Source organism: Molossus molossus, unplaced genomic scaffold, assembly GCF_014108415.1.
Source record: "Molossus molossus isolate mMolMol1 unplaced genomic scaffold, mMolMol1.p scaffold_m16_p_4, whole genome shotgun sequence".
NCBI classification, from domain to species: domain Eukaryota; kingdom Metazoa; phylum Chordata; class Mammalia; order Chiroptera; family Molossidae; genus Molossus; species Molossus molossus.
This window is the reverse complement of record NW_023425377.1, coordinates 62,233,542-62,258,855: the sequence shown is the minus strand read 5'-3', so window position 1 is coordinate 62,258,855 and position 25,314 is coordinate 62,233,542. Positions and strand designations below refer to the sequence as shown.

The window sequence follows — 25,314 nt, the reverse complement described above, 5'->3', positions numbered from 1 at the left end:
GTGTGTGGGAACACCAAGACCCGGTCACCCCATCCCGGCCAAAGGGAGCCGCCCTTATCCTCTCCAGGGGCGTGGCTCTACCGGAGGGCGGGTGGCGGTTCTGGTCCGCGGATTTCCTCCCCGGGCTACCCTCCACGGAGCTTGCACGTGTGAGCTCCTTTGGCAGCGCGCGCGAGCGTGTGCGCGTGTGTGCAAGCCCCAAATCTCTCTCCCTCGGTCCGCTAGGCCTCTCGTCCTGCGGGGCGCCCTATCGGCCCCAGCCAGTGCGCAACGCGGTCCTGTCTCGGGGCTGCCGGCTCCGTATCAGTTGCTGGCTGCACCCGGCTCTTGAATCGCTGGTGCCCTCCGTCCTGGCTCCGCCGTGCAGCGGCTCCCTTCCCACCCGCTGGAACTGTCGCTGGAAACTCTGAGTGGCGCTCGCCCCCACCCAACCCTCAGTTCCCGCCCCGACGCCAACCTGCGGTGGGGGCAGGGGTGGCAGCTGGGAAACCAGAGCGGGCTCCCCTGGGACCCTGGCGGCCCCTCCCGGCGCCTCTGCGCGGCCGGCCCGGCCCCCTCCGCCAGAGCCACAGCGTCTCCGCGGCGCGATCCGACCGAGGCCACTTGCACTCCCGGCTGCCAGCCGGAGCCCCCGCCCCGCAGGTACCCCTGTGCGCCCCACATCCGACCCCCCCGCCCCCGGTCCTGGCTCACAGTCCAGATTGGAGGAAGACAGACCGCCGCCCGCCCGCGCCTCTCCCGGGCGCGCGCTCGGCCCAGTCCGTCCCTCTTCCTCCTCGGGCGCCCGGCCTCACCGAGCCCGTTCTGACGCCGTCACGAGGGCAGACAGCACAGCCCGGACCACTCCCTGCCCTCCCTCCCCAAGGGCCCTCCGCGGCCACACCAGGCTGGAGCCCGGCTGAGATGCTCCTGTCCTCCCGGGTGCCCTCAGTCCCCGCCACCTGCTCGCCCCACCTGCTCGCCGGGGAAGGTAGGTGTAGGGAGGAGAAGGGGCGGGGGCGCCGTCGGGGAGGCACCAGCGCCCAGCCCTAAGAGATGGCACAGAGCCCTTCCCCTGGGGTCCTTGCCCGAAACACGGGTGGAAAGAGGTGAGTAGTACCCTACTCAATCTACAAAAAGGGAAATTTGAGAAAACCTGTCCTGTCCACGTGTATTCATAGCTAGAAAATAGCCGGGAAGGCGCCTAGGGCAGAGCCCCAGGCCAGGGCAGTACTTTCTTATGGGAAGGAGTTCTCCAACCACAGAGAGCCCCTTCAACCCTTTGGAGCTGGCTGCAGGGGTGAAGGGTTATCTGAATCTGGGAGGACCTTTGAGATTTCCTTGCCCCCTCTGTCCTCTGCTGGTTGTAGAATCCGTTTCCCCCATGCCTCCGTCTGCCTGTGAAGTCCCCCTTGATGTCCCCTGACCGGGCTACCAGGCGAAAAACTCAGCCCACCCTTCCACACCCAACCCTGCATGTCCTTGGAGCTGTGCCACAGGGAGAGGCAGACTGGACCCCCGAAGGATCAGCAAACCTTGAAAAACAGGGTCCTGTGGGGAGACCTCCTACCCTCCCCATCCTGTTAGAGGGCTGTTCTCACTGAGCACAGCAGGATGGGACAGATCCCAGCCGGGAAGGAGACAGATCAGCTGACAATAGGGACTGCTGATGCTGACTTTGAAACTTGGCCTCCAGCAGTCAGCTGGACTGGGAGGGGTTACTGCGAGGAACCAGTCTGCCCCAGCTCTAATCTCCCACTCTCCTCTGCCTCAGTTTCCCCCACAAGGGGAGGGATAGCAGCAGGAACTGGGGTGTGTCTTTGTGTTTGCTTTTGGTAGTAGCCCTAATTGGATCCAGCTGGTGAGCTGCCCCTCCTCCAGGCTCCACTCTCCACTTCTCCCTATAGCCGGGGATGGGCACAGGAAAGCTATGTCCCCAGTAGGTCTCTCAAGGGTCAGATGAAATCCCCACTCAGACCAGGGACAGGGAACTGCCCCAGCCTTGTTTGTACCCTCCAGCCCCCAGTGGCCTGAGCAGGGACTGGTATAGGACTAATCATAGCTCCTCTTGTACCTATATCCCCTCTGGTCTCCATAACTCTTGTGCTGTTCATATGACACCCCCCACCTACAACTGACACCCTTCTGTATGCACAACCCCCATGCTGCTCACAGTCCCCACGCCTGGTGGTACCCCCACAAGTCACATTAACAGCACTGCACTTACATTCCACCACACACACAGCACCTCACAAGGCCCTCCCAGCCCTCTCATGAGCCCCCAGACCCCACAGGCACACACAAGCCTAACTGAACAAAAACACCAGAATTGGTCCAGCCTAGAAGGTGGCGATGGCTGGTCTAGCTTCTGGCCCAGCCCAACAGCCCAGGTGAGGAGGGCTGGCTGGGCACCACCACTCTCAGGTAGCAAAGCCCTGCTGGACAGCCCTCGACCTCCATCTCCTGGGTGCGCCCACAGCTCCTTTCCCTGAGGTAACCTTTGCAGGGGACTCCAGCTGGCCAATCACACATGCTGCTCCCAGAAGGACCCTCTGTTGAAAAAACAGCCTGGGAGTGTAGGAGAAAGTTGTGTGCATGTGTGTGTGTGTGCAAGCATGTGCGTGTGTGTGTGAGAATCAGCACCACCCCTCCATGCACAAGTCCAGCTTTGCTCTTCCCCACTGCTTAGTTCTCTGCCCCCACCCTCACTGACACTTTGAGCCTTTTGAGGTATCATCAGTTCAAGCCAAAGAGGCCAAACAAGGGAGCTGATACTCCTCTGAGCTCAGGAGTGGTTCTTGCTGCCTCAAAATGCCCTCATGCTCTCCCCCTCCTTGGAACCTTGGCCCTGCTGGGCAGTAGGCGGGTGGCCTTGCTATTGCCCAAGGCTCCTCCCCAGTCTGAGGAACCCCTTGTGCCTGCTGGTGAGCAGATGCTCACACAGGGACTAGGGGGAGCAGGGGGAACTGAAACCAAGTCCCGCATGCCTAGGCTTCCTCTGCCAGCTGCCCCAGTTCCCTCTGCCTTCCCTCTTGGGGAACAGGCTGACTGTGTAGTGAGAGCCCCAGAGGGGCTGGCCAGCAGGCCCGCCAGTAGCTTTGTCCAGCAGGCCCGTTCCTGGCCAGCCTCCCCTCCTCTTTGCCTTGCCTCCCTTCCCCCACTCCCACCCGGAGCTCCTGCCCGGGCCTAACAAGCAGCCCATTGTGCCTCTGGGAGCCGGCACTGGCAGCCAGCAGGCGGGTGCCCTGAGTGGCCTGCTTCCTGGGTCCTGGAGCTCCCACCCGGCTGGCCCTGACACCCTCCCACAGCCGTCCCCTCGTCCCCCACCCCGAGGTCAGGCCCAGAGGGCACAGGCAGCCGGTCCAGCAGGGCTTTCCCTTCCTTCCCCCTTCCCCACAGAGGACGTGCTGAGGAGCTGCTGGCACACCCGCAGTCCTCTGACCTTGACCCAAGTATGGAGGCCCCACCCTGCAACCACCCAGCTGGGCTCAGCCTGGATGACTTCATCCCTAGCCACCTCCAGGCCCATGCAGGGTCATCCTCCAGGGGGACTCGGGTGAGTGAGACAGCAAGGAAGAGGGTTACTGTGGGCCCCTAGTTGGTGGGGACCTGGCAGGACAGGTGGGGAGCAGGAGGAGTAAAGGGCTGAAAGCAGGGAAGGGGTTGGAGATAGCCCTAGGGAGCCTCACTGATTTTCTGAGGAAGGATCAGGCTGGCCCTGGAGCCCTCACCACAGGGTATGGCTGTGCCCTGGCAGCCTTCCCTCCCACCCTTCTGTGGAGCCTTCTGGGCCTGAGCTGCCGCTCCTGGCCCCTCCCCACAGGTGCCTGTGATCCGGAATGGTGGCTCCAACACCCTTAATTTCCAGTTCCATGATCCTGCGCCCAGGACCGTGTGCAATGGATACCTCCCAACGAGGAGAGATGCTTCCCAGCACCCAGGTGGGTCTGCTCAGGAAAAGCTGGTCCAGGAGCCCCATGTGGGGGTGCCCCCAGCTCAGCCAACTGCCCCACCCTAGGTGAGCATGCTGGCCTGTGAGAGTGAAAGCTGGGGGAGAGAGCAGGCTGACACATCCCTGCCCCCCCCCCCCGTGTCGGTGTCGGGGAGGGAAGTATGCGGGGGACAGTGCTGGGGGGGGGCCAGGGCGACCTCCAGCAGGACAGGGAGTAGCTCAGATTGGGGATGGAAGGGTGGAGGAATGTGAGCATATGTTGGCTATAGAAGCGTGTGGGTGCTGAACCCACGACAGGCCCCTAAGGGCTACTGTGGTCTGTACTCACCAGCCCAGCACAAGGTGGACAGGCGGATCTGTCCGCTCCTGCGCTCCTGTGAGTTACCGCAGCCTGGGCCACAGGGTCCGGGAGGTCCTGAGACATCCTGCATGCGCCCACCGTGGGCCCCTCTCCTGAGGAGGCCAGATCCTTTGTTGTGTGTTCCCTTGAGGGAAGCTCACTGTCAAGGAGTTTATTCCTTTAACATATAATTGCTAAGCACTTAGATCGTGCTGAACACTAAGGACACTTTACAAGCCTCATCTATTTAATCCCTCAACATCCTGGCAAAGTGTGACATCTTCCCCATGAGGAACTGAGTCTCAGAGAGGTTCAGTCACGGAGGCTGAGTTGAGATTCACACCGAAGCCCTTGGGCTGCTGCACCTGCAACCTGGGCTGAAGGCTCTGGGGAAGTCGAGGACACGGCTGCCATGTCTGGTGAATGAGTTTCTGTCGCTTATCAAGAGCCTCTCAGCTGTGTGTCAGGCACTGTGCTGGGCACTAGACCTCCCTGAATTCCTGCCATGATGACCCTTGCAAAGTGGAAACCAAGGCACTGGGAGGTTGATTGTTGTGCCCAAGACCACACAGCCAGTGGTGGCAGATCCAGGGTCTAAATTCAGGTCTGTCCCCTCCAAGCCAGCATCTTCTCTGCCCTCCACCCCCCTGCTGCCTCCCAGTTGGGACGTCCTCAGCATTCTCTGCAAGTAATGATTCCCAGCCCTCACTCTGGAAGCTCTTAGGACAGCCCCAGGAAAGCAGGGTGGGGTGGACACAGATTTCTCAAGACAAAATCCATTTTTATTCACTTTAACTAAAATATAAACAAACAGGCCCATGGTCCTGCTGGGAATCGGGGGAGGTTGGTCAAGTCTGCGTCATCAACTCCAGCAGACAAGGAGATGTTGAAATGTTCAAATCCACAGGGATCGATATTCAGAGGAGCTAAGGGATGGACAAGGTCAGGTGGGCCCTGCCTGTTGCTAATGCTCTCATGCACACATGCAGACCCTGCTTGGTATCAGACCTGGCCAGGCCCTGGGAGCCGGCCCTCGGGGACCCAGAAGACGCCTGCCTCCCAGCATCCCCAGAACTGGTCAGCCACATGGACCAAGGACAGCAAACGCCGGCACAAGCGCTGGGTCAAGTATGAGGGAATCGGGCCCGTGGATGAGAGCGGCATGCCTATTGCCCCCCGATCTGTGAGTCCAGGGCTGGGGTCCACAGATGGATGGGGCCCAGGGAACCACTCTGGGGCAACTAAGGCTGTACCCAAATATTTCAGACGAAAGCAGTGGTTCAATCATGATGGGTTTCAGGGGTCATGAGCCCCACAAAACTACAGGCACTCGTGTGTCTGAGTTGTACAGTGGTCTGTGGAGTAAGGGGGAATTGAGAATGCCCCCTGACTCTCAAAGTGGAGGACCACTGCAGTGAGGACTGACCCTGGCAGGGATCCCTCTTAGTTTTGGGGTCCAGGGCCTGGCACAGTGTTTGTGAGATGATTGCTGAGTGGCTGGCTGGCTGATGGAATGAGCAGAATCCTGAGTGGGAAGACCTCATGCCGTGATAAGTGTGGAAGGCTCCAGGCTCCAGGCCCCCACGGACTCTGCCCTTCCTCCACCCCCATGCCTGTCTTGAGCTAGTCACCCACCTCTAGTTCAGTTTGCTACCTCCTCATCTGAACCTGAAGTCAGTAACATACCGTTTTGGCCTTCCAGGGCTGTCTTGAGTCTCAGATGAGGCAGGGGATTTGAAATATCATTTTCACCTATATTATTACATTTATTTTTTTATTGCCTAGAAGCACATATTCGTTGTAGAAACATCAACAATATAGAAAAGCAAAGTGAAAAAAATGTGAGCCACCCCAAATGTCATAGCTACGGGATCATCACTCACAGAGATCCTCCCAGACACCTTATTTACGTATAGCATGCTACATGAGCTCATTGCCATTAAGACGCCATATGGCCCTCCAACTGGGGCTTATAAGAAAAGGGCTCAGTAAGGAAAAATGTCTGTGGCTTGATATTGGTAGAGTGGCCTGACTTAGGCTTTTCTGACCCCAGAGTGTTGACAGCCCCAGAGATTGGTACCGGAGAATGTTCCAGCAGATTCACCGGAAAATGCCAGGTGAGACACCTTCCAGGGTCCTCTCTCTACCCAAGTGGGTTCCGGCTCCTGGGGCTTTGGGGAGGGGGGGGGAATACGGACGCTGCCTACTCAGGGAGCTCTTCTGCACCCTCCCCGGCTCTGTGGTGAGTAGTTCCTAAAACAGGCCTAAGAATCCTCCAATCTCCTCCCTGTCCTTGGGCGGGGGACGACAATGACCAGACATCAGTGTTCTCTGAGGGTACTGGAAATCCATGAGGTCACTCATTCATTCAGTTACTATGAGCACTTACTATCTATTGAGCACTTACTATGTGCCAAGACTACTCTAGGTGCTGAAGAAAAAATAGGGAACAAAAAAGAATGCCCCTGCCCCAGTGAAGCTTAAGACACAGAGAGACAGAGAATAAACAGGTAAATACTCAATATGGCAGCTGGTGGTCAGCACTAGGGAACAAAAAGGCTGGGGTGTACCCAGTGCAGGGAGGCTGGCAGGAAGGCCCCTGCTAAGTGGCATCTGAACAGAGAGTTCAGGGAGTGAGGAGTTAGCCCTGCAGGGCGGGGAGGAGCTGCACCAGAGGGGACACCAGAGACCCAGGGGCAGAAGCAAATTGGGTATATTCTGGAGCATCAAGGAGAAGGCCAGACTTGAGTGAGAGGGCACATGTGGTGGGAGATGGGATTGGGTCCTGGAGGGCCTTTGGAGCCATTATAAGGACTCTGGCTTTTATTCTTCAAGAGCTGAGGAGCCCCTGGGTGGTTCTGAACAGAAGAGCGACATGCTCTGACAAGTGGTATTTGGAAAGGCTCACTCAAGCTGCCAGGTGTGAAGGAACAGGGCAGGGGTGGAAGCAGGGGACCAGTTAGGAGGCCTGGCTTTAATCCAGGCCAGAGACCACAGTATCTTGGACCAGGGCAGTCGCAGCAGGCCTGGTGGGATTCAGAGGCAGAGTCTTGGGAATTTGCTGATGGATTGGACGTGGCATGAAAGAGAGGAGCCACGGATGACTTTAAACCTGAGCAGGTTGAAGGATGGAGCTGGCAATTCTAAATGCAGGGAGGTCTTCAGGAGGTGCAAGGAATAGGAGGCCTGCAGTTTTGGGTGTGGTGCATCTGAGTGGAGATGTTGAGCAGGCAGTTAATATACAAGTCTGTAGCTCAGGGGCCATGCCTGAGCTGCAGGTGGGAATGCCTGGGACTCACTCAAAGAGATTTTGATGTACATCTGCCCAAGAGATTCTAATGTGCAGCCAAGGTTGTGAATCTCTGGAATAGATGTTATTTTTTAAGCCAGAAGACTAGATAAGATCACCTGGGACAGGGAGAGACAGAAGCCCAAGAACTGAGTTCTGGGCACTCGGTGGCTCCCAAGATGAGCAGGACTCAACCACACAGACTGAGAAGCTACAGCCGAGAGGCAAGAGGAGAACCACAGTGGTCTCCCTGAAGTGGAGTGGGAGAAAATATTCAAATGCTGCTGGTGGGCCCATGCCATTGACCATTTGATGTGGTGATGTGGAAGTCACTGGGTCCTTGAGAAGACCAGCTGGGGCAAGAATGGTGGGGTGGAAGCCTGTTGCACAAGAAGGGGACCTGGAGACTGAGTTAGGGCCAGCTATTGGCTGCAAAGGAACGCAGAAAACTCCGGGCGCCTGGAGGAAGGTGTTGGATCTGGAGAGGGGTATTTTGGTTGGCGTTTGAGGAGTTGTTGGGGCACCTCTGCCTGCCTAGGAGATCGAGTGGCTCAAGGTGCTTTTCCTAGGAAGCCCCAGAAAGTCATAAGCACCATGAAGAGTGGGTCTGGGCAAAGGGGGAAGGACAAGCATTTGGGAGAGGGCGTGGAGGGGAAAGAAGGAGAAGTTGAATTTCCCCTACCAGACATGGTGAGGGCAAGTCTACAAAGGTCAGAAAGAGGGTATGTGTGGGAACCAGGGAGGGAGGAGCAGGAGTTTTGGGCAACTCCACTGTCCAGGTTGGCTGGCTCAGGCCTTAAGCCTGCCAGAGGCATCTCAAGCCCTCCCCAGAACTGCCCTCCTAATTCCTCCCCACCCCTCCCCGGGACATTCTTCAGGCCCTGACTCAGTCACTTGGCCCCTGCTCTAGGCAGGAGGGAGGCTGAGAACAGCTGAGGCCGCCTCACAGGGCACTTCAGACTTGCTTGCTGTCCCATCCCTGACCCGGTCCTTTCTGCTCCCACAGACCTGCAGCTGGACTGGACCTTTGAGGAAGCATCCAAAGGTGAGGGGGTGGCCCGCCCCAGTCTGGCCCTGAATTTGCCCCTCCCTGCAGCCACACCTGGCTCTGGGGCTCCCCAGTTGGCTTAGTTCATCTTGAGAAGGTTGTATAGCTCATTTCTGGTAAGCTCCAAACCCCTGATAGGTGCTAATTAAGAGGCTCAGCTTCACTGTCCAGTGAACACGCAGCCCTGGCTGTGATTTCTCTGGGCCTCTGTTTCCACATCTGTATATTGGAGATACTACCTACCCCAGAGCTGTTTTGAATATTTCTTTTTTTTTTTAATATGTTTTTATTGATTTTTTTAGAGAAAGAGGAAGGGAGAGAGAGATAGAAACATTGATGTGAGAGAGAAACATCGATCGGCTGCCCCGCACTGGGGATCGGGCCCACAACCCAGGCATGTGCCCTGACTGGGAATCTAACCAGGACCTCTCAGTTCATGGGATGACGCTCAATCTACTGAGCCACACTGGCTGGGCTTGAAGATTTCTTAGAGTGCAAAGCCCACATTTCACCACCCCTCTTCCTAGGAACTACCTGAAGCGTGGGTGGGCATGGGTGCCAGAACCGGCCTTGGTCGACGGCTGCAGCCTCTGCTCTCACCTCCCCCACCCGTTTGTCCTCTCCCACCTGCAGGGGCTTCCTCCTGTGCCACGTCTACAGATTCAAGGCATCCAGGGCCCCAGCAAAGTCCTACTTCCCGGCCAGGCCAGGCCTCCTCTCTGAGTGGGTAAGCTGTGGCGGAGCCGGGGCTTGAGGGCAGCAGAGGGGCCCTGGCTTCCTTGTGGGAACTGGCACCCCTTTGTGGCCACAGCTGGTACAGCCCCAAAGCAGGCAAGCAGGGGTCTGTCTGGCTCCCTTGATGGCTCAGCCCCCTCAGGGTCCCCACCGCTCCAGATACTGCCTTCCCTACAAGGGCCCACGAGGAATGGCAGGCGGGGATGGACTTTGCACCTATTCCTGGTCAGGACCCCTGTGATGTTTTTGTGGTTGGCAGCAGATTCATCACCCCAAAAGATCCACAGGTAACATGGGGTGGAGAGCTGGGAGTCCCACAACTAGGTGTGGATCTATGGCCATCCACTCTGATGCCTGAAGAGAACAAGGGTGGAGGATCCCAAGTTTCCTCCCAGATGCTGCTGAGAGATGAACCCCTCCAGAGAGGTGAAGGATGTGGCTACTTTTCTCTGTGCAAACCACACAGGCTCAACCCTGGCTGCCAAGACCTGGAGGGGCTCAACCCCACCGTGGGAATCAGGAACTCTGCCCTCAGTGAAATCAATTAAGTTCTTTTTCCTTTCCAGGGAGAAATTAACCTCATTAGCATAGCCATAACTGGCCTGTGGCTCTCAGCATCATCAGTAAGATAGAGGCCAAGAGCTCAAGATCTACACTCAGAGTTCTGGACTCAAGCTGGTGTGCCTTGGGCAATTTAACCGATCTGAGCCTCAGCATCCCTGTTAAGTGGGACTATGGAATGGTTGTGAGGGTTAAGGCTCATAGCAAGTCTCCACAAATATTTTTTTTTAGAAAATTTTAAAAATATATGTTTTTATTGATTTTTTAGAGAGAGGGGAAAGGAGAGAGAGAAATAGAAACATTGATGTGAGAGAGAGACATCTAATTAGCCACCTCCTGCAAGCCCCTCACTGGGGATGGAACCTACAACCCAGGCATGTGCCCTGACTGGGAATTGAACAGGGACTTCTCAGTTGATGTTCAATCCACTGAGCCACATCGGCCGGGCAACTACAAACATTATTAATATATAGACTTAATTATGACTAGAGCTTCCTTAAATTAGGAATGGCATATTCCATTCTCATTATCACCAATATATTCTCTGTGAAAATAGAGAATAGAGTCATGATTACAGCCAACAAATCCCGACTCTGCGGTCAGACATTCCATCATTTGATAAGCTTGGTACAGTCATTCCACTTAGTAAAAACATTCAAATTCAGCAGAGGCTGGAACATTTAAGCCAGCCAAGAAGGGAGACCTAGAGGGCACTGAGGCGAATGTGACAGTGCTCTGAGTGCCCGGAATGTGGCTGGAGTGGTCTCCCCGGTGACGTCACTGAATTCACCCTCAAGGAACTGAGGCCCAGGGCTCTGAAATAACGCCCGGGGCTGCATACTATTTCCCTGCCCTGGGTTTTCCTCAGACTAGGATGTACTCCCACAGCCCTGGGCATGGCTACAAGACTACATGGCAACCAGAAAGACCAGCCCGCTTCACTGAGCACAAACATACATAGCCACAGTCGTGGGGCCAGACTGAGCACAAATGCAGGCTATTCACCAAGGCCAGCAGGAGAGGGACTGACCGCGCATGGGACATGTGTCATGCCTTCTCCTGAGCGTCTCAGCTATGTTTCCTCACATAAGTGTCACCACCCCCTTGTGCAGGTGGGAATCATTCTCACATTACAGGCATGAATCTGAGGCTCTGACAGTTCAGTAACTTGCAAAAAGGCAGCACAGCTAAGTGGTAGAGCTGAGATTTGAACTCAGAGCTTGTAACTTTCCACTAGTTAACACTGCTCCAGAGCCTGGAGCAGGAGAGGATGGGGGTCCAGCTCCCTCTATCAGGGTTATGTTCTCACTTATGTCTTAGTTTCCCTAAAAGGAAACTGAAGAGATGCCCTTCCCTTTCTCTAGAAGAAGCTGGGACCTCTCTGAAGAGTTTCCTAGAAGCACCTTCAGCTGCAATCCTGGAGCATCCTCCTCCCTGCCCAAGACTCCAAATCAGGTAGCCCATCCAGCACCCTCCCCACACTGTCCACAGTGCCTTCTTGGCCAGGTCCCTCTTTGAAAAGAACACAGATAATGCCCTTTCAGTTGGGGCGTGTGCAGTTAGGCAGACTCAGAATCCTTAGGAGGGGCCTGGTGGGTGGGGGCAGACTGGCCTGAAAGCCTGCCCAGTGTCCCAGCACCCCTCTACTCAAGTTGCTGCCTACCCACCTCCATGTAGGTACCCAGACGCCAAGAGAAAGCAGACAATGTCTGGACGGAAGAATCTTGGAACCAGTTTCTGCAAGAACTAGAGACTGGGCACAAGGTGAGTGTGGGCCTGGTCCTCTGGGAGTGGATGCACCCTTGGCTAGTGCATTTTGGTAAGCAAGTTCGCCCCCTCTGACTCACCCTTCCCATCCTTAGCCTAAGAAACCTCTGGTGGATGACCCTGTTGAGAAGCCCTCCCAGCCCATTGAGGTGAGTGCTGCAGGGAAAGTGATTGGGGTAGGGGGCGCAGCAGTGTTGGGGGATAAAGGAGAGAGATTCTGCGTGATGTTGGCCCCAGTGACCATGGGCAAAGGACACAGATCCCAAGGCTCTGATCCTCTCCAGGTCCATATAGTTTACCCCTGGATCCCCAGAACCCACCACAGTGCCTGGCGTTCAATAGGTACTCAAACATATGTTGAATAAATGTGTGGACCAAAGCAGGAGCAGAGAAAAATGGTCAGTGTGGACTGGAATTGTCAGGAAGTATTCTTAGAAGTGAAGCTGGGCTCTACAGAGTTGGAAGGGTTTGGCCAGGCAGAGAGAAGATGCTCAGGATGGAGGAGGCACAGAAGCAAAGTCTGGAAGGCAGGACGGACAGTGGAGGGAAAGCAGGTTGGGTAGTGAAGCCAGGCTGTGGAAGGCCACAGAAGACTTGATGGGAGAGGAAATGGGGAGCCCTTCAGGCCCTTGAACAGAGAAGTAACATGACAGAAATTGGTACTGGGGCACTATCAGAAGTCCTAAGGGACTATCATGGGAGAACAGGTGGGTGAACCGGGTCAGGAGGCAGGGGCCAATGAGAGGCTGTGGCACCGCCCTCCTGACACGCTGAGACACAGCTCCCGGCAGGCACACAGGCAGGGAGCCTGTCTGGGCCCAGTGCTCTGAGCCTGCCCTTTATACCAGTGAGAGCACCACGTGCTGTGTTCTGCTGCCCACTGGGCTTCTCACAGCTCACCTTTGACCAGCACTCTCCAGCCGTGCACTGTTTTCCCACCCCCTTCCCCCGCTTTCCCACTACCCAAGTGTCTCCCCATCACTGGCCCTAGGTCCTGCTGGAGAGAGAGCTGGCCAAGCTGAGCGCAGAGCTGGACAAAGACCTGCGGGCTATTGAGACCCGGCAGCCACCTCCCAAGGTACTCACCTCCCAGCCCCTCCCTGGAGGCCCGGGCCCTGGAGTCCGCGGCAGCTGGGCTTGGGTGAGAGGGCAGACAGGAGGTGTCCTGCGGCTGCACTCTGCGCGAACTGGGTAGACTTCGCCCTTGTCTGCACTCCCGGGCGTGGACTTTTCCTAGCAACTCCTAACAACCCTTCCAGGTCCACTCCGCCTCGGCCTGAGGTCCGAGTGCCGGGGCTCCGCGCTCCGTCCCTGGACCTCAGCCGGCAGGGATCTCCACCACTACCCCGCCGGCTCCGGGCCTCCTTCCCTCCCTCTTCCGCACCCCTCCCGGCGCTTCCTCCCCCAGCTCCTCGGCCCCTCCCGGTTCCCGCCCCGCCCATCCTCCCTCCCTCCCTCCAAGCCGCCAACTTTTCCGGAGGCGGTGGCCTGGGCTGCCGCAGGACCGGGTCGCGGCCCTGACCACCGTCTCCCCACAGGGTTCCCAGGTGCCCCGACGGTCCCAGGAGCCACGGCCGCCCGCGCGGTGAGTGGCAGGGGTGCGTGGAGGGTGGCCGGGACATGGCTGGGGAGGGGACGTGGCGCAGGGAGGGATGTGGCTGGGGTGGGGGGGCGTGGAGGGCAGCAAGTGGCCAGCAGGGACGGGGCACCGCTCGCCGCAGGGGGGCTGTCTTTGGCCCTTGATGGAAACTGCCCTCTGCCGAAGACCGGGTGGCCACGGCCAGCACTTCCCAGCGCACCGCCCCCACCTCCTCCCGGGCCGCACCCGCGCCTGGCCCACTGCTCGGGAAGTCGGGCGTCCTGTGGCGAGCCTGGGGGACGCCTGGGAAGGGGGCTGCTGGAGGTGGGGGGAGACACTGGGCAGTCAGGGGTGAGCCTGGTGGGGCATGAAGCTAGACAGGTGGCTCACTCACTGTGTCCCCGCAGCCCGGCCTCTGCCTGGAGCCTCAGCAACCCGAATGCACTTTACCGGGGTTCCTCCTGGCCCCTGAGCCCCCACAGAATGGCGGATAGAGGAAGCCCCTTCCTAGGCCGTAGGGATTTTGTCTACCCTTCCTCTACCCGAGGTAAGGACCAGATCCTTCCTTCTCACCCAGAGGCCCACCACCACTCACCAGATCTGGTACCTCCGGGGTGTGGCAGGAAGAGCATAGAGTTCCCTGCTTCCACAAGTGCCTGTGGGGGAGGGTAACCCCATCCCAGCCCCCACCCCCCAAGGCATGGCCTTCCCAAGCTGAGCTCATGCTTTTCCACAGACCCCAGTGCCTCTGAACGAGGGGTCAGCCCTGCCAGGAAGGAAGAAAAGGTAAGGAGGTGGGAACATTAGGGTAAGGGTGCAAGGAGGGCTGGCGTGGTCCTGGTGACTGCTTAACTGGGGTCACTCCCTGTGTCCTCTCTCCCTGCATAGAGGAAGGCTGCCAGGCTCAAGTTTGATTTCCAGGCACAGTCCCCCAAGTGAGTACCCAAGTTCTCCCCTCCCCTGCCCCCGGGGCTAGCTCTGCACTTGGGAGAAGAGAGAAGGGCGGGGCTGAGGTGGGCATCCCCAGGAGGTGGAGGGGACTCTGGGTGTGCTGGACAGGATCTGAAGGGAGGGAGGATCCGGAGGACCTCAGCTTGCTGATGTCCTTGCTCTGGCCTGCAGGGAGCTGACCCTGAAGAAGGGTGACATTGTCTACATACACAAGGAGGTGGACAAGAACTGGCTGGAGGGGGAACACCATGGCAGGCTGGGCATCTTCCCTGCCAATTACGTGGAGGTGAGCAGGAGTCAGCAGGAACCCAGGGGGGCAGTTAGGTATGCAGAGCCCTTATCCATCCACGGCTTCTCTCCTGAGCTGGCTACCATATCTCACAGGTTTTCTAAGGTGCAAAACTGTGAGCTGCAGGGCAGGTCTCAGCCTCCTTCATAATCTTAGCCCCCTCAGCCTGGCCCAGCACTTTGCCGGTACTCAGGAAATATTTGTTAAATGAGAGCTAAAGGTGAACCTAGCCCACAGGAGAGAACCAGGGCCCACCAGCCCTGTTGGTGTCCCAGATTTTCACCATGCAGAATCCATCTCTTTCAACCTGTCTTTGGGATGAATCCTTATTACACCTGGCAAGAGTACAAAGTGTGCGGTGTTTACAAATCATGTATACATGCATTCATCTTCATGTGTACAGTTGCCCCTTGAACAATGAAAGGGTTAGAAGCACTGACCCCTGCACAGTTGAAAATCCACATGTAACTTTTGACTCTCCCCACACTTAACTACTAATAGCTTACTGCTAACCAGAAACCTTACCAATAACATAAACAATCAATTAACACCTATTTTTTATGTTGTATGCATTATATACTGTATTCTTACAATAAAGTAAGCTAGAGAAAAAAATGTTATTAATAAAATTATAAAGGAGAGTTAATACATATATTTTATGCAGTGATGACATAACCCTTTTATTAACATTTTTTTATATTTTTAGGCTATGCAGTTCATGTGTGAGTTTTTACAAATTGTTGCAAATCTCCAAACATTTTCCAGTATATTTACTGAAAAAAATCTGCAGATAAGTGGACCCACACAATTCAAATATGTTGTTTCAGAGTCACCTGAATTACCTCTCTGGTTTCTTTCATTAACCTGGGAAAGTGACCGATCTGCTCCATTGTACAGAACGGCTTGCTAAGGGTCAGAGACAAGTTGATAAATAGAAAATCCAGAATCTGAATCCAGACATAGGTTCTGGATTTGATAAATAAAGGACCATTCATTATCTTTGGAATGTGTGTCTTAAGGAATTTCAAGCAATCTAATTTATTAGTTTAAAGTTGTTCATAATATTTCCTTATTATCTTTTTAATGTCAGTAAAGATCTGTAGTGATATCTTTTCTTTCATTCCTGATAGTGATAGTTTGTCTCTTCTTTAATTCTGGCTAGAGATTTTAAAATTTTATTGATCTTTTCAAAAAACCAACTTTCAATTTTATTGATTTTTCTGTATTTTTATTTTCCATATCATTGAGTTCTGCCTCTATTATTTCCTTCTGCTTGCATTATGTCCAGTTTGCTCTTTTTATTTCTAGTTCGTTAGGGTGGTAGTTTAGATGATTGATTTAAAACATTTCCCCCTAATATATACATTTAATGCTATAAATTTTCTTCTAAGCACTGCTTTAATTGCCTCCCACAGATTTTGATATTTTGTTTTTTTTATTCAACTCAAACTATTTTCTCATTTCCTTTGTGATTTCCTCTTTCACCCATGAGTTGGGTGGTTGTTTTAATTCAGGCTTTTTCCCCTACCCTCAGAACTATCTCTTTGATCCTGAAATTTCACAAAGTATATACAGTATTCCATGTCATCAATCATTTGCATCTTAGTATGAAATAGTTTATTAATGCACTGTTTATTAAGATTTACATCTTAGTATGAAATAGTTTATTAGTATAGCTCAGTTGGTTGAGCATCATTCCATGCACTGAAAGGTAGCAGGTTCAATTCCTGGTCAGGGCACATACTCAGGTAGTAGGTTTGATCCCGGTTGGGGTGCTTGTGGGAGGCAACCAATGATGTTCTCTCACATCAGTGTTCTCTGTCTCTCTCTCACTCCCTCTCCCTCCCTCTTTCTCTATAATCAATAAAAACATATTTAAAATATATATAGATATTAAAATAAATAGTTTATTAGCTTTTTGATTTTTATGAGTAGGGTGAAGCAAAGAGAGCATGGAGATTCTGGACCACCGGTGGGATAGAAGGGGAGGTGGAAGAGGGACACTTGGTTCTCAGCAATGGTGAAATGTTGGATCCTCACTTTAGAATGGGCCAGCAGGTGTCTCCTGCTCCTTGGAACTCCTTTCCTTCTGCCCTGCAAGTTCAGCTCTTCACAGAACTGGCTTCCAATTTTGCACTGCCGCTGCCCACTCCAATAATGCCCAGTCCACATACTCCACAAAAATTCCCTAGTGGAAATTTTTCCTCCAAGGGTTTTCTGGGACTCACTGTCCCCTTGGCTGTGCTCGCCCCTGGCCACACTAGGCTTGTGTCTGGTGTCTGTCTCCTCTCTGGCCCGGGTTCAGATCTTACCATCCCACCTTCTCTTTGTTGCCTCACCGGCCCAGGAGCCCCACAGCTGTGACCAATTCATGTCTAGGCTGAACTTTTCTCATGATCTTTCTTCCTGCAGGTGCTGCCTGCAGATGAGATCCCCAAGCCCCTCAAGTCCCCAACCTACCAGGTGCTGGAGTATGGAGACGCCGTGGCTCAGTACAATTTCAAGGGAGATCTGGAGGTGGAGCTGTCCTTCCGAAAGGTGCGGCCGGGCCAGGCAGGAAGAGGGGGCAGGCAGGGGCTGGTGAAAACATAGGGAAATATGTGCAGTAAAACATTTTTTAAGAGTCAGGTGTAACCCTGGCTGGCGTTTTCCAGTGGTTAGAGCATTGGCCCACACCAAAGGGTCAAGGCTTTGTCCCAGTCAAGGGCATGTACTTGGGTTGCAGGTTTGATCCCTGACCCTGCTTGGGGTGTGTGCGGGAGGCAACATTGATGTTACTCTCTCTCTTTCTCCCCCTTCTGCTCTCTCTCTCTCTAAAAAAAAAAAAAAAAATCAGTGGAAAATATCCTGGGGTGAGGATTAACAACAACAACAAAAGAGTCAGGTGTATCCATCTTCATCCAATATATTTCCATTTTTTTCTCAGTCTCTTTGGATATATTTCCCTTAATTAGCCTTTTTTTTCAATCCTCACCCAAGGATATTTTTCCATTAATTTTCGACAGAGTGGGAGAGAGAAACATCGATGTGAGAGAAGCACATCGATTGGTTGCTTCCTGCACGACCCCAACCAGGGCTGGGGACCGAACCACAACTGATGTATGTGCCCTTGACTGGAATCAAACTCGTGATTCTTTGGTCCATGGGCCGATGCTCTAACTGCTGAGCCAAACCAGCCAGGGACTATTTCTATTTTTAAGTCTGAAACTTCTAGAGTAGTTGTGCTTTTTTTTCAATTTCAGGTTGGTAGGTTTTGAGGATCACAATCAGCATTTTTAAAAGAATAAAATGGAGCCCTGGCCAGTTTGGCTCAGCGGTTAGAGCGTCGGCCTGAGGTCCGGAGAGACCGGGTTCGGTTCCCGCTAAGGGCACGTACTTCGGTTGCAGTTTGTCCCCGGCCCTGGTTGGTCGTGCGGGTGGCAGCCACTTGATGTGTCCCTTCACATCGATGTTTCTCTCTCTCTCCCTTCCTCTCTCTCCCTCCCACTCTATCTGTACAAAAAATGGAAAAATATCCTCGGGTGAGGATAAAAAAAAAAAAAAAAAAAAGAATAAAATGGAAATATTAGAATACCTTGCATGTAGCCCTGGCTGGGTAGCTCAGTTGGTTAGAGTGTTGTCCCAATATGCAAAGGTTGTGGGTTCGATCTCTGGTCAGGGCACATATAATAATCAACCAATGAATGCATAAATCAGTGGAACAAGAAATCAGTGTTTCTCTCCCTCTCTCTCTCTCTCTCTCTCTCTCTCTCCCTCTCCCTCTCCCTCTCTCTCTCTTTCCTTCCCTCTCTCCCTTCTTCTGTCTCTCAAATCAATCAATTAAAAAAAAATAAAATAAAAAAGAATGCCTTGCATGTAGAAAGGGTATTTTACCAAATTTTTAGGCATTTATGCCCTGGCCGGTATGGCTTAGTTGGAGCATTGTCCCGTACACCAAAAGGTGGTAGTTCGATTCCTGGTCAGAGCATATTCCCAGGTTTCGGGTTCGATCCTGGGTTGGAGCATGTGTGGGAGGCAACTGATCCATCTCACATCAATGTTTCTCTCATTCTCTCAAAAAAATTTAGGTATTTGTGTGGGTGTTGGGTTGTTACTACAACACAATTTTTACTATAGATCATGTTCAATAAAGCTTGAAAAATGTTATCCTAGAAAGCAGGGAGCTGCTGTCCCTTTGGTTGATTTTTGGGGCAGAAGTCATTAACACTCCTCAGAAGAGCTGGCCCAGGACAGAAGGGGGGGTGGCTAGATGGAGAGAGGTGGGGGCCGAAGAGGACTGGAGACCGGCTTCCCCAGGGCAGCCCCACCTGACCTCAGCTGCGTGGCCTGGGAGAGCACTAGCTGCCTTAGGGAGTTTGTTAGTTGGCAGTGGTGACAGGATCACTCAGAGTGGAGGCAGGAACAGAACCCAGGGGTGGTTAATGCCTGTCCAGTGCTTCTTACCAGTCTGCCATCAACCTCCTTTTCTCCTCACAGCAACAGTACTGTCATCCTCACTTCACAAGTGAGGAAACCAAGGCTCAGAGAGGCAAAGCATGTTGCTCAAGGCCACGCAGCTTGAAATCGGCAGAGCCTGGTTTGGACCTGTGTTATTAGTCACCAGGCTCTCCTGTGACTGGAACTCTGCAGAGACAGAGCTCAGAACTCAAAGAGGGATGCATGTAGGCTTCCCAAAGAGGAAGGACTTGATCCAAACCCAGCGCCACATGTTGTGGGAAGAGCTTTGACTTCTGCTCGCTCCATCAGGCAGCCTGGGTTTGGCTCCTGACCTCTCCACTTCCTAGCTGTGTGACCTCTGCATAACCTGCGGACCCCTCTGAGCCTGACTCCTCTGGGCATCTATGTAGGTACCCTTGGATGCGTGGTGCCCAGGAAGGCCCTCCAGATACTGACTGCTTTCTCCCTCCAGGGGGAGCGCATCTGCCTGATCCGAAAGGTGAACGAGAACTGGTATGAGGGGCGCATCTCGGGCACTGGACGCCAGGGCATCTTCCCCGCCAGCTATGTGCAGGTGTCCCGGGAGCCCCGGCTTCGCCTCTGTGACGAGGGCCCCCAGCTCCCTGCATCTCCCCGCCTGACCACCGCTGGGCTAGCTACCCATCACCCCAGCTCCCCAATAATATCACGCAGTCCAGCTGACCCCACAGACTGGGGGGGCCGGACCTCCCCCCGCCGCACTGGCTTCTTCTCCACCCAGGAGCCCAGACCACAAACCCAGGTAAGATAACCTGATTCAGATGAAGAAATGACCCCCACTCCCTACCCCATATTCCTTATTCCGGTGATGGGGCTGTACTTCAGAACCCTTCCCAGACTGCCTCAGGGCAGACTGGTGGGGCGACTGGGCAGAACCTGGCATTGCAGCCCCACCCTGGCCTTGGGATCTCTGAACCACAAGTTGGTTCAGGCCCTTGAGCTGCATCCCAGAGAGAATGGGATAGCCAGCCAGCCCTAGGTGGACCCCCATGCCAGCCCAGGCCTCCTGGCCCTTCTGACTTCACTTTTGTGACTTGCCTGTCTCAGCCTCTGGCACAGGGTGGGGCCAGGAGCCGGGGTCTGCTGTGAACCTGCTGTGGGACCTTGGGCACATCACCTACTATCTCTGGATGTGGGTTTTGTCACCTTTAGAATATTCCTCACTTGTAAAATGGAGATGGTAGTTCCCACTGCAGAGGGTGGTTGGGTGGGTTTGAACTACAAGTTTATATTTAGGGATAGTCATTGGTCCTGTCCTGGCAGCTCACAACCAAGCCCGTCCGCTCGTGCAGCCATTTCTTCACTTAGCAAACCAGTGTGAGCAGGCACAGCCATGCTCGGGCCTCCTCCTGGCCAGCTTCGTGGCCTTGTCTGCATGGTTCAGAAACCAGCCACCTACCCTACTTGTGAAGCGAAATGGTCACAGACCCCTGTGCTGTGGGGACTGAAAGGATCAGATGATCAGTGTGGGAAGCGCTGCCCACGAAGTGGGGGGCCATTTCACTTCTCCGCCCTCATGCTGGCTTGTGCCTGCCTTTCCTCCTGTGGACACCCAGAGTCTCAGCTCCCCTGGGTCTTCTCTGTCCCATCCTGGAGACTCCAGCCGTCCCTTGAACCTGGGGATCTCCTCCCACAACACCACTCAGATACACTGGACCCCGTGAGTACCATCTGGGGGTGCTTGGTCAGGGGTGGGGCTGCCATCAGGCAGTGCTGAGCACACTGACCCCCATAGCCCACGCTGGCTCCCCAAGGAGGATTTGGTAACCTGCCAATAGGTAGCACTAGTTCTTGATGTGCTTTTAGGTCACATGGTGGTGGGGTGGGGCCTTGTCTTCAGTGCTCCTGATCTGTCCTTGTCAGCCCTGTGGCCTTAGAGCAAGCCTCCACACTCAGCCCCAGCCTCAGTCTCCTCCCTGAGCTCCCAGCCCTGAGGTCAGTGCGTGGATGCATGAAGTGTGGGAACTGGCAGAACAGACTGGAAGGCCCTGAGAGCGCTGAAGAGGCGGGGTTTGGGTGGTTGGGGCCAGGAGGGCAGGGAGCAGGCCTGGGGAAGTGCACTGGAGCCCGACAGAGCTTCTGGTCCAGGAGCTGGGCCAGGGCTAATGGGAGCAGGGAGAACCCCTGGGAAAGTCACAGGACATGGCAACACTTGGGTTTAGACTCTGGGTCTGGTCTCAGGAAGAGGTGAGGGCTCTAGTGGTTGCCATGACAATGTCTTCTGCAGGTACCGGGCAGTGTACCAGTACAGGCCCCAGAACGAGGACGAGCTGGAGCTGCGGGAGGGGGACCGGGTGGATGTCATGCAGCAGTGTGACGATGGCTGGTTTGTGGGTATGTGGGCCTGGGGGTGTGTGGGGCAGGCTGGAAGGGGTATCTCAGGGTCCCTGGGGATTATTGGCCTGACCCGACACACACGTCTTCCGGCCTGGCTAGTGATTGGAGAGGCCTGGCCTGGTTGTTCCCCAGAGCCAGCACTTCGGTTGTTGCCATCACACCTCAAAGGGATGAGGCCCAGGGTCACTGGCTGAGTCAGTGCAGATTTGGACCAAGTCTCACTCCCACTCCCACCCCCAGCTAGCAGCTAGCCCCCTCCAAATCCCTTCCAACAGGAGAGAGATCCAGCCCTCAGGGCTGGCCCAAGGGCAGCTCAGGCAGAGGACTAAAGCAGGAAGCCTCAGGGTGGCCTTGGCCTGGTTCAAGGTAACCAACCCAGCGGGTTTCACGTGGCGTGCCTCCCCAGAGTGGGCAGACCCTGTCCGGGCCTCGGCTTCAGGGGCCGGGCCGTCCTCAGAGACCAGCCAGAAGCACCCAAGCAGCACGCTATGGGGCCTGACGTGTTGGAGGGGGCCTGGGCAGGGGTGGCCTCCGGGGCAGGCCCTCGACCTGGCAGCCCACCCTTTCTCACCGGAATCCCAGCACCTCACTGGTGACCCAGTTTCAGACACTCCAGTGATTATGAAATACAGTCGTCCCTCGCCACTTCACACTTCAACTTTCGCGGCTTCACTCTATCGCGGTTTTTTCAAATATATTCATTAAAAAGTTGATTGAGACAGTGAAAATGACAGCGCACATTCAGTTGTCTGAGTCAATTATACACCCTGTACTACAATTAAAATTAAAATGACTGTACGTATGGACTGTAGGCCTATGTATTCGAGCACCCCTGGAATCCTTCAACGCCAGGTGCAACCACTAGCGTCTGGAACGGATTAACCGCGATAAACGAGGGACGACTGTACTAACTTGTTAGTGGTCCTTACTTTGGAGGGGCATATTCTCATTTTACTCTGTATACTTCTGCTTTTGAATATCTTTACAACTGTTAATAAAGATTTACATAGGCAAGAAGACAAAGCACCACCTTTGCGGTATAAGCCACGTGCTTTTAGAGGAAAAGTTTAGAATGTTCAGGCTCTCAGTCACACTAACACATGTTAAATGCTCAGTAGCCACATGTGGCTTATCACTGTGGACAGTGCAAGTCAGGGAAGGCTTCCTGGAGGAAGCAGGGGAGCTGGACCATGAAGGGTGGAAAAGGGAGGCCCTCCAGGCAGGGGAACAGTGTCAGCAAGGCCTGGGTACAGGGTGGGCATGGGCTACTCGTAAGGAAATCAGGATGCCAGCCTGCCAGGAAGGGAAGGCCCAGGGACTTTCATTTCATATTCCTCCATCTCCTAGCATTCCCCCTCCCCCAACCCAGGACACAGGTGTCTGGGGGTGTGGCAGACCAGAGGCCTGAATTTTATTTATTAATTTATTTTATAAATATGTTTTTATTGATTTTTTTTTTTAAGAGAAGGGGAGAGGAGCCCTGGCCAGTTTGGCTCAGCAGTTAGAGCAGCGGTTCTCAACCTGTAGGTCGCGAACCCTTTCACAGGAGTCGCCTAAGACATAACAGTAGCAAAATTACAGTTATGAAGTAGCAACAAAAATAATCTTATGGTTGGGGGTCACCACAACATGAGGAACTGTATTAAAGGGTCGTGGCATTAGGAAGGTTGAGAACCACTGTGTTAGAGCATCAGCCCACGGACCAGAGTATCCTGGGTTTGATTCCGGCCAAGGACACGTACCTCTGTTGCAGTTTGTCCCCAGCCCTGATTGGTGTCATGCAGGGAGGCAACCAATCAATGTGTCTCTCTCACATCGATGTTTTCTTTCTCTCTCTTCCCTGCTGTATCTGAAGATAAACGGAAAAATATCCTCGGTGAGGATTTAAAAAAAGAGAGAGAGAGATAGAAACATTGATGTGAGAGAGAAACATCCTTCAGTTGCCTCCTGCATGCTCCCTACCGGGGTGTGTGCCCTGACTGGGAATCGAACTGGAACCTCTCAGTCCATAGGACAATGCTCAGTCCACTGAATTTTAGACCCACCTCTACCCATAAGCATCTGAGTGCTTGGGGGGATTTCACTGGGCCTCTTATGACTTATCTCCCCCATCTTTATTTTTTAGTTATTTATTGAGGACATTTTGCATTTTTTGTTCAGATAGAGTGGCAGGGAGAGAGAAACACTGATGTGAAAGGGACACATTGAGTGGCTGCCTCCCACAGGGCCCAGCCAAGGCTGCAACTGAGGTACATGCCCTTAGCAGGAACTGAATCTGGGTGTCTCTGGACCGCAGGCCGACGCTGTAACCGCTGAGCCGAACTGGCCGGGGCACCTTCCCCATCTTTAAAACAAGGGTGTCATACTAGACCAGTGAGATTCCTCTGGATTTAAGTTCTGTGATTCATCCTCCTGCTTCTTTGCTTTCCTGAGGAAAGGTGGGGTTGTTCTGTGCTATGTGCAGTTTTCAATTGTTGAGTGCTCAGATTGGTCGATCATTTCGAATTTAGCAGGGGTAGCTTTGCTTATCTAAGCTTCTGTCACTAGAGGGCAGGAATAAGGAAAAGAATTCCTCCCTCCCTGGGACAGGATTCCACCTGCAGTTCTGTCCGCTGCCAGCAGGGGGCAGGGTCCTCATCATTTCTATTTTTTCAAGTGTGGGGAACAAGCTTTCTGTCTTTTCCTTTCAGGTGTCTCCCGGAGGACCCAGAAATTTGGGACGTTCCCAGGAAATTATGTAGCTCCGGTGTGAGAGGTCTCCGTGGCAACTCAGAGCTCAGCCAGGATGGGGTGGGGAGCAGCTGTAGCACTTCTGGGAGGGAGAGAGGAGCCCCTTTCCTTCCTGGGACCTGGCTGCTGGCATCTGCAGACAACACAGCAGCCTTTTTCTTGGAGCCCCCTCGAAGCCCCCTGGACTGGTTCCCACCCACAGCTCACAAACATTCCCATCACAGTCCTTTTATTTCCTCCCCTACCCAACTCCCCAAATATAGAGGTCTGCTTTGAAGTGGAGACTGTTTCCAGGCCTTATTGAGACCAGACCCCTGAGTCCCCCACCCCCACCCTGCATTGGTGTTTCCTCTAACAGGACTGGCTCCCAGCTCCACCTCCATGGGGTTCCTCTAACAAGGACCAGCTTCCTAACCTAATAGAGACCAAAGGCTGCCGCCTGGAGGGGATTCCACCCCTTTCACTCCAACTTGCCTGCTGCCCCCTTTGCTTTCCTGCTTCCAGCTGAGCCTGGGAGTGAGGTGGGGGGTGGACACAGCCTCTTTAGCTTTCAAGGCCTTGCCGGAAGACCCCCACTTCCCAAAGGCTGCCAAGTCCTGGGCCTGGGCTGTGCATCTGTCCTGCTGCCGTAGTGCCCAGGAAGGACAGGCTCAGATGCCTGGCCCACCCCAGATGTTTCCCAGGGAGACCGATGTGCCCTCCTGCCTCCCCAGCTCCCCCCCAACCCTCAAGTCCCCTCTGGAAGAGAATGTAAAATAAATCTGCATACCGGGGACCTTGCCTTGCAGTCCTTTTGGGGGGATGCTCCTCCTGTTTAGGATTATGGGAATTCTTTCTTCAGTGGGCTGTGTTGAATCAGGTGGGGTGTATGTGTGTGTGTGTGCATGTAAGGGGGTGCTGGGGAAAATCTCAGGCCTCAGGCGTCAGGTCTCAGGCAGCATTGGGCAGCCCCAGTGTCAGGCAGCTGTCTGACAAGCCCTGCAGAGAGAGAGAACAAACACTGCAGGGACTAGGATGAGGCCTGATTGGGGCGAAACCAGAGAGCAACTTAATGTAGCCTTGTGTGCAGGCTGTTTTGAGTCTGGAGCCAGCTTGGGGTTGCCGGACTGGATGACATGTCTAACTGCTCTGTTCCTAATGTTTTCCTTCTGTCATTCCACACTGAAGCTCTGTGTATTTGTTTACTTACTTCTTTAGGCTCCGTTTTTGAGCAGTCACTGGTGGGAAGCTGGGAGTGGTGGGCCACAGCTGGCCCAAAGGACTTCTTGCCCAAAGTTTCGG

General features: G+C 54.2%; 1 protein-coding gene across 2 annotated transcripts in view; it reads left to right on the top strand.

The window, feature by feature from the left end:
• The window catches only part of SORBS3 (sorbin and SH3 domain containing 3), a 36,859-nt gene extending 12,087 nt beyond the window's left edge, over window positions 1-24,772 (top strand). The window contains exons 1-21 of one of the 2 annotated variants that reach the window (XM_036281736.1): window positions 900-970; window positions 3,379-3,535; window positions 3,803-3,920; window positions 5,261-5,454; window positions 6,325-6,388; window positions 8,567-8,605; window positions 9,242-9,335; window positions 11,269-11,359; window positions 11,582-11,668; window positions 11,767-11,820; window positions 12,663-12,749; window positions 13,210-13,256; window positions 13,658-13,797; window positions 13,987-14,036; window positions 14,139-14,185; window positions 14,373-14,487; window positions 16,903-17,028; window positions 19,400-19,708; window positions 20,523-20,626; window positions 21,194-21,300; window positions 23,994-24,772. In XM_036281736.1, coding sequence (XP_036137629.1) covers window positions 3,434-3,535; window positions 3,803-3,920; window positions 5,261-5,454; window positions 6,325-6,388; window positions 8,567-8,605; window positions 9,242-9,335; window positions 11,269-11,359; window positions 11,582-11,668; window positions 11,767-11,820; window positions 12,663-12,749; window positions 13,210-13,256; window positions 13,658-13,797; window positions 13,987-14,036; window positions 14,139-14,185; window positions 14,373-14,487; window positions 16,903-17,028; window positions 19,400-19,708; window positions 20,523-20,626; window positions 21,194-21,300; window positions 23,994-24,055 — 2,037 coding nt within the window. In that variant the 5' untranslated portion in view covers window positions 900-970; window positions 3,379-3,433 and the 3' untranslated portion in view covers window positions 24,056-24,772. Of the gene's footprint in view, window positions 1-899; window positions 971-3,378; window positions 3,536-3,802; window positions 3,921-5,260; window positions 5,455-6,324; window positions 6,389-8,566; window positions 8,606-9,241; window positions 9,336-11,268; window positions 11,360-11,581; window positions 11,669-11,766; window positions 11,821-12,662; window positions 12,750-13,209; window positions 13,257-13,657; window positions 13,798-13,986; window positions 14,037-14,138; window positions 14,186-14,372; window positions 14,488-16,902; window positions 17,029-19,399; window positions 19,709-20,522; window positions 20,627-21,193; window positions 21,301-23,993 lie in introns of those variants that run through there. The other variant, XM_036281735.1, reaches the window with a different exon arrangement.
• The last annotated feature ends 542 nt before the right edge of the window (window positions 24,773-25,314 follow it).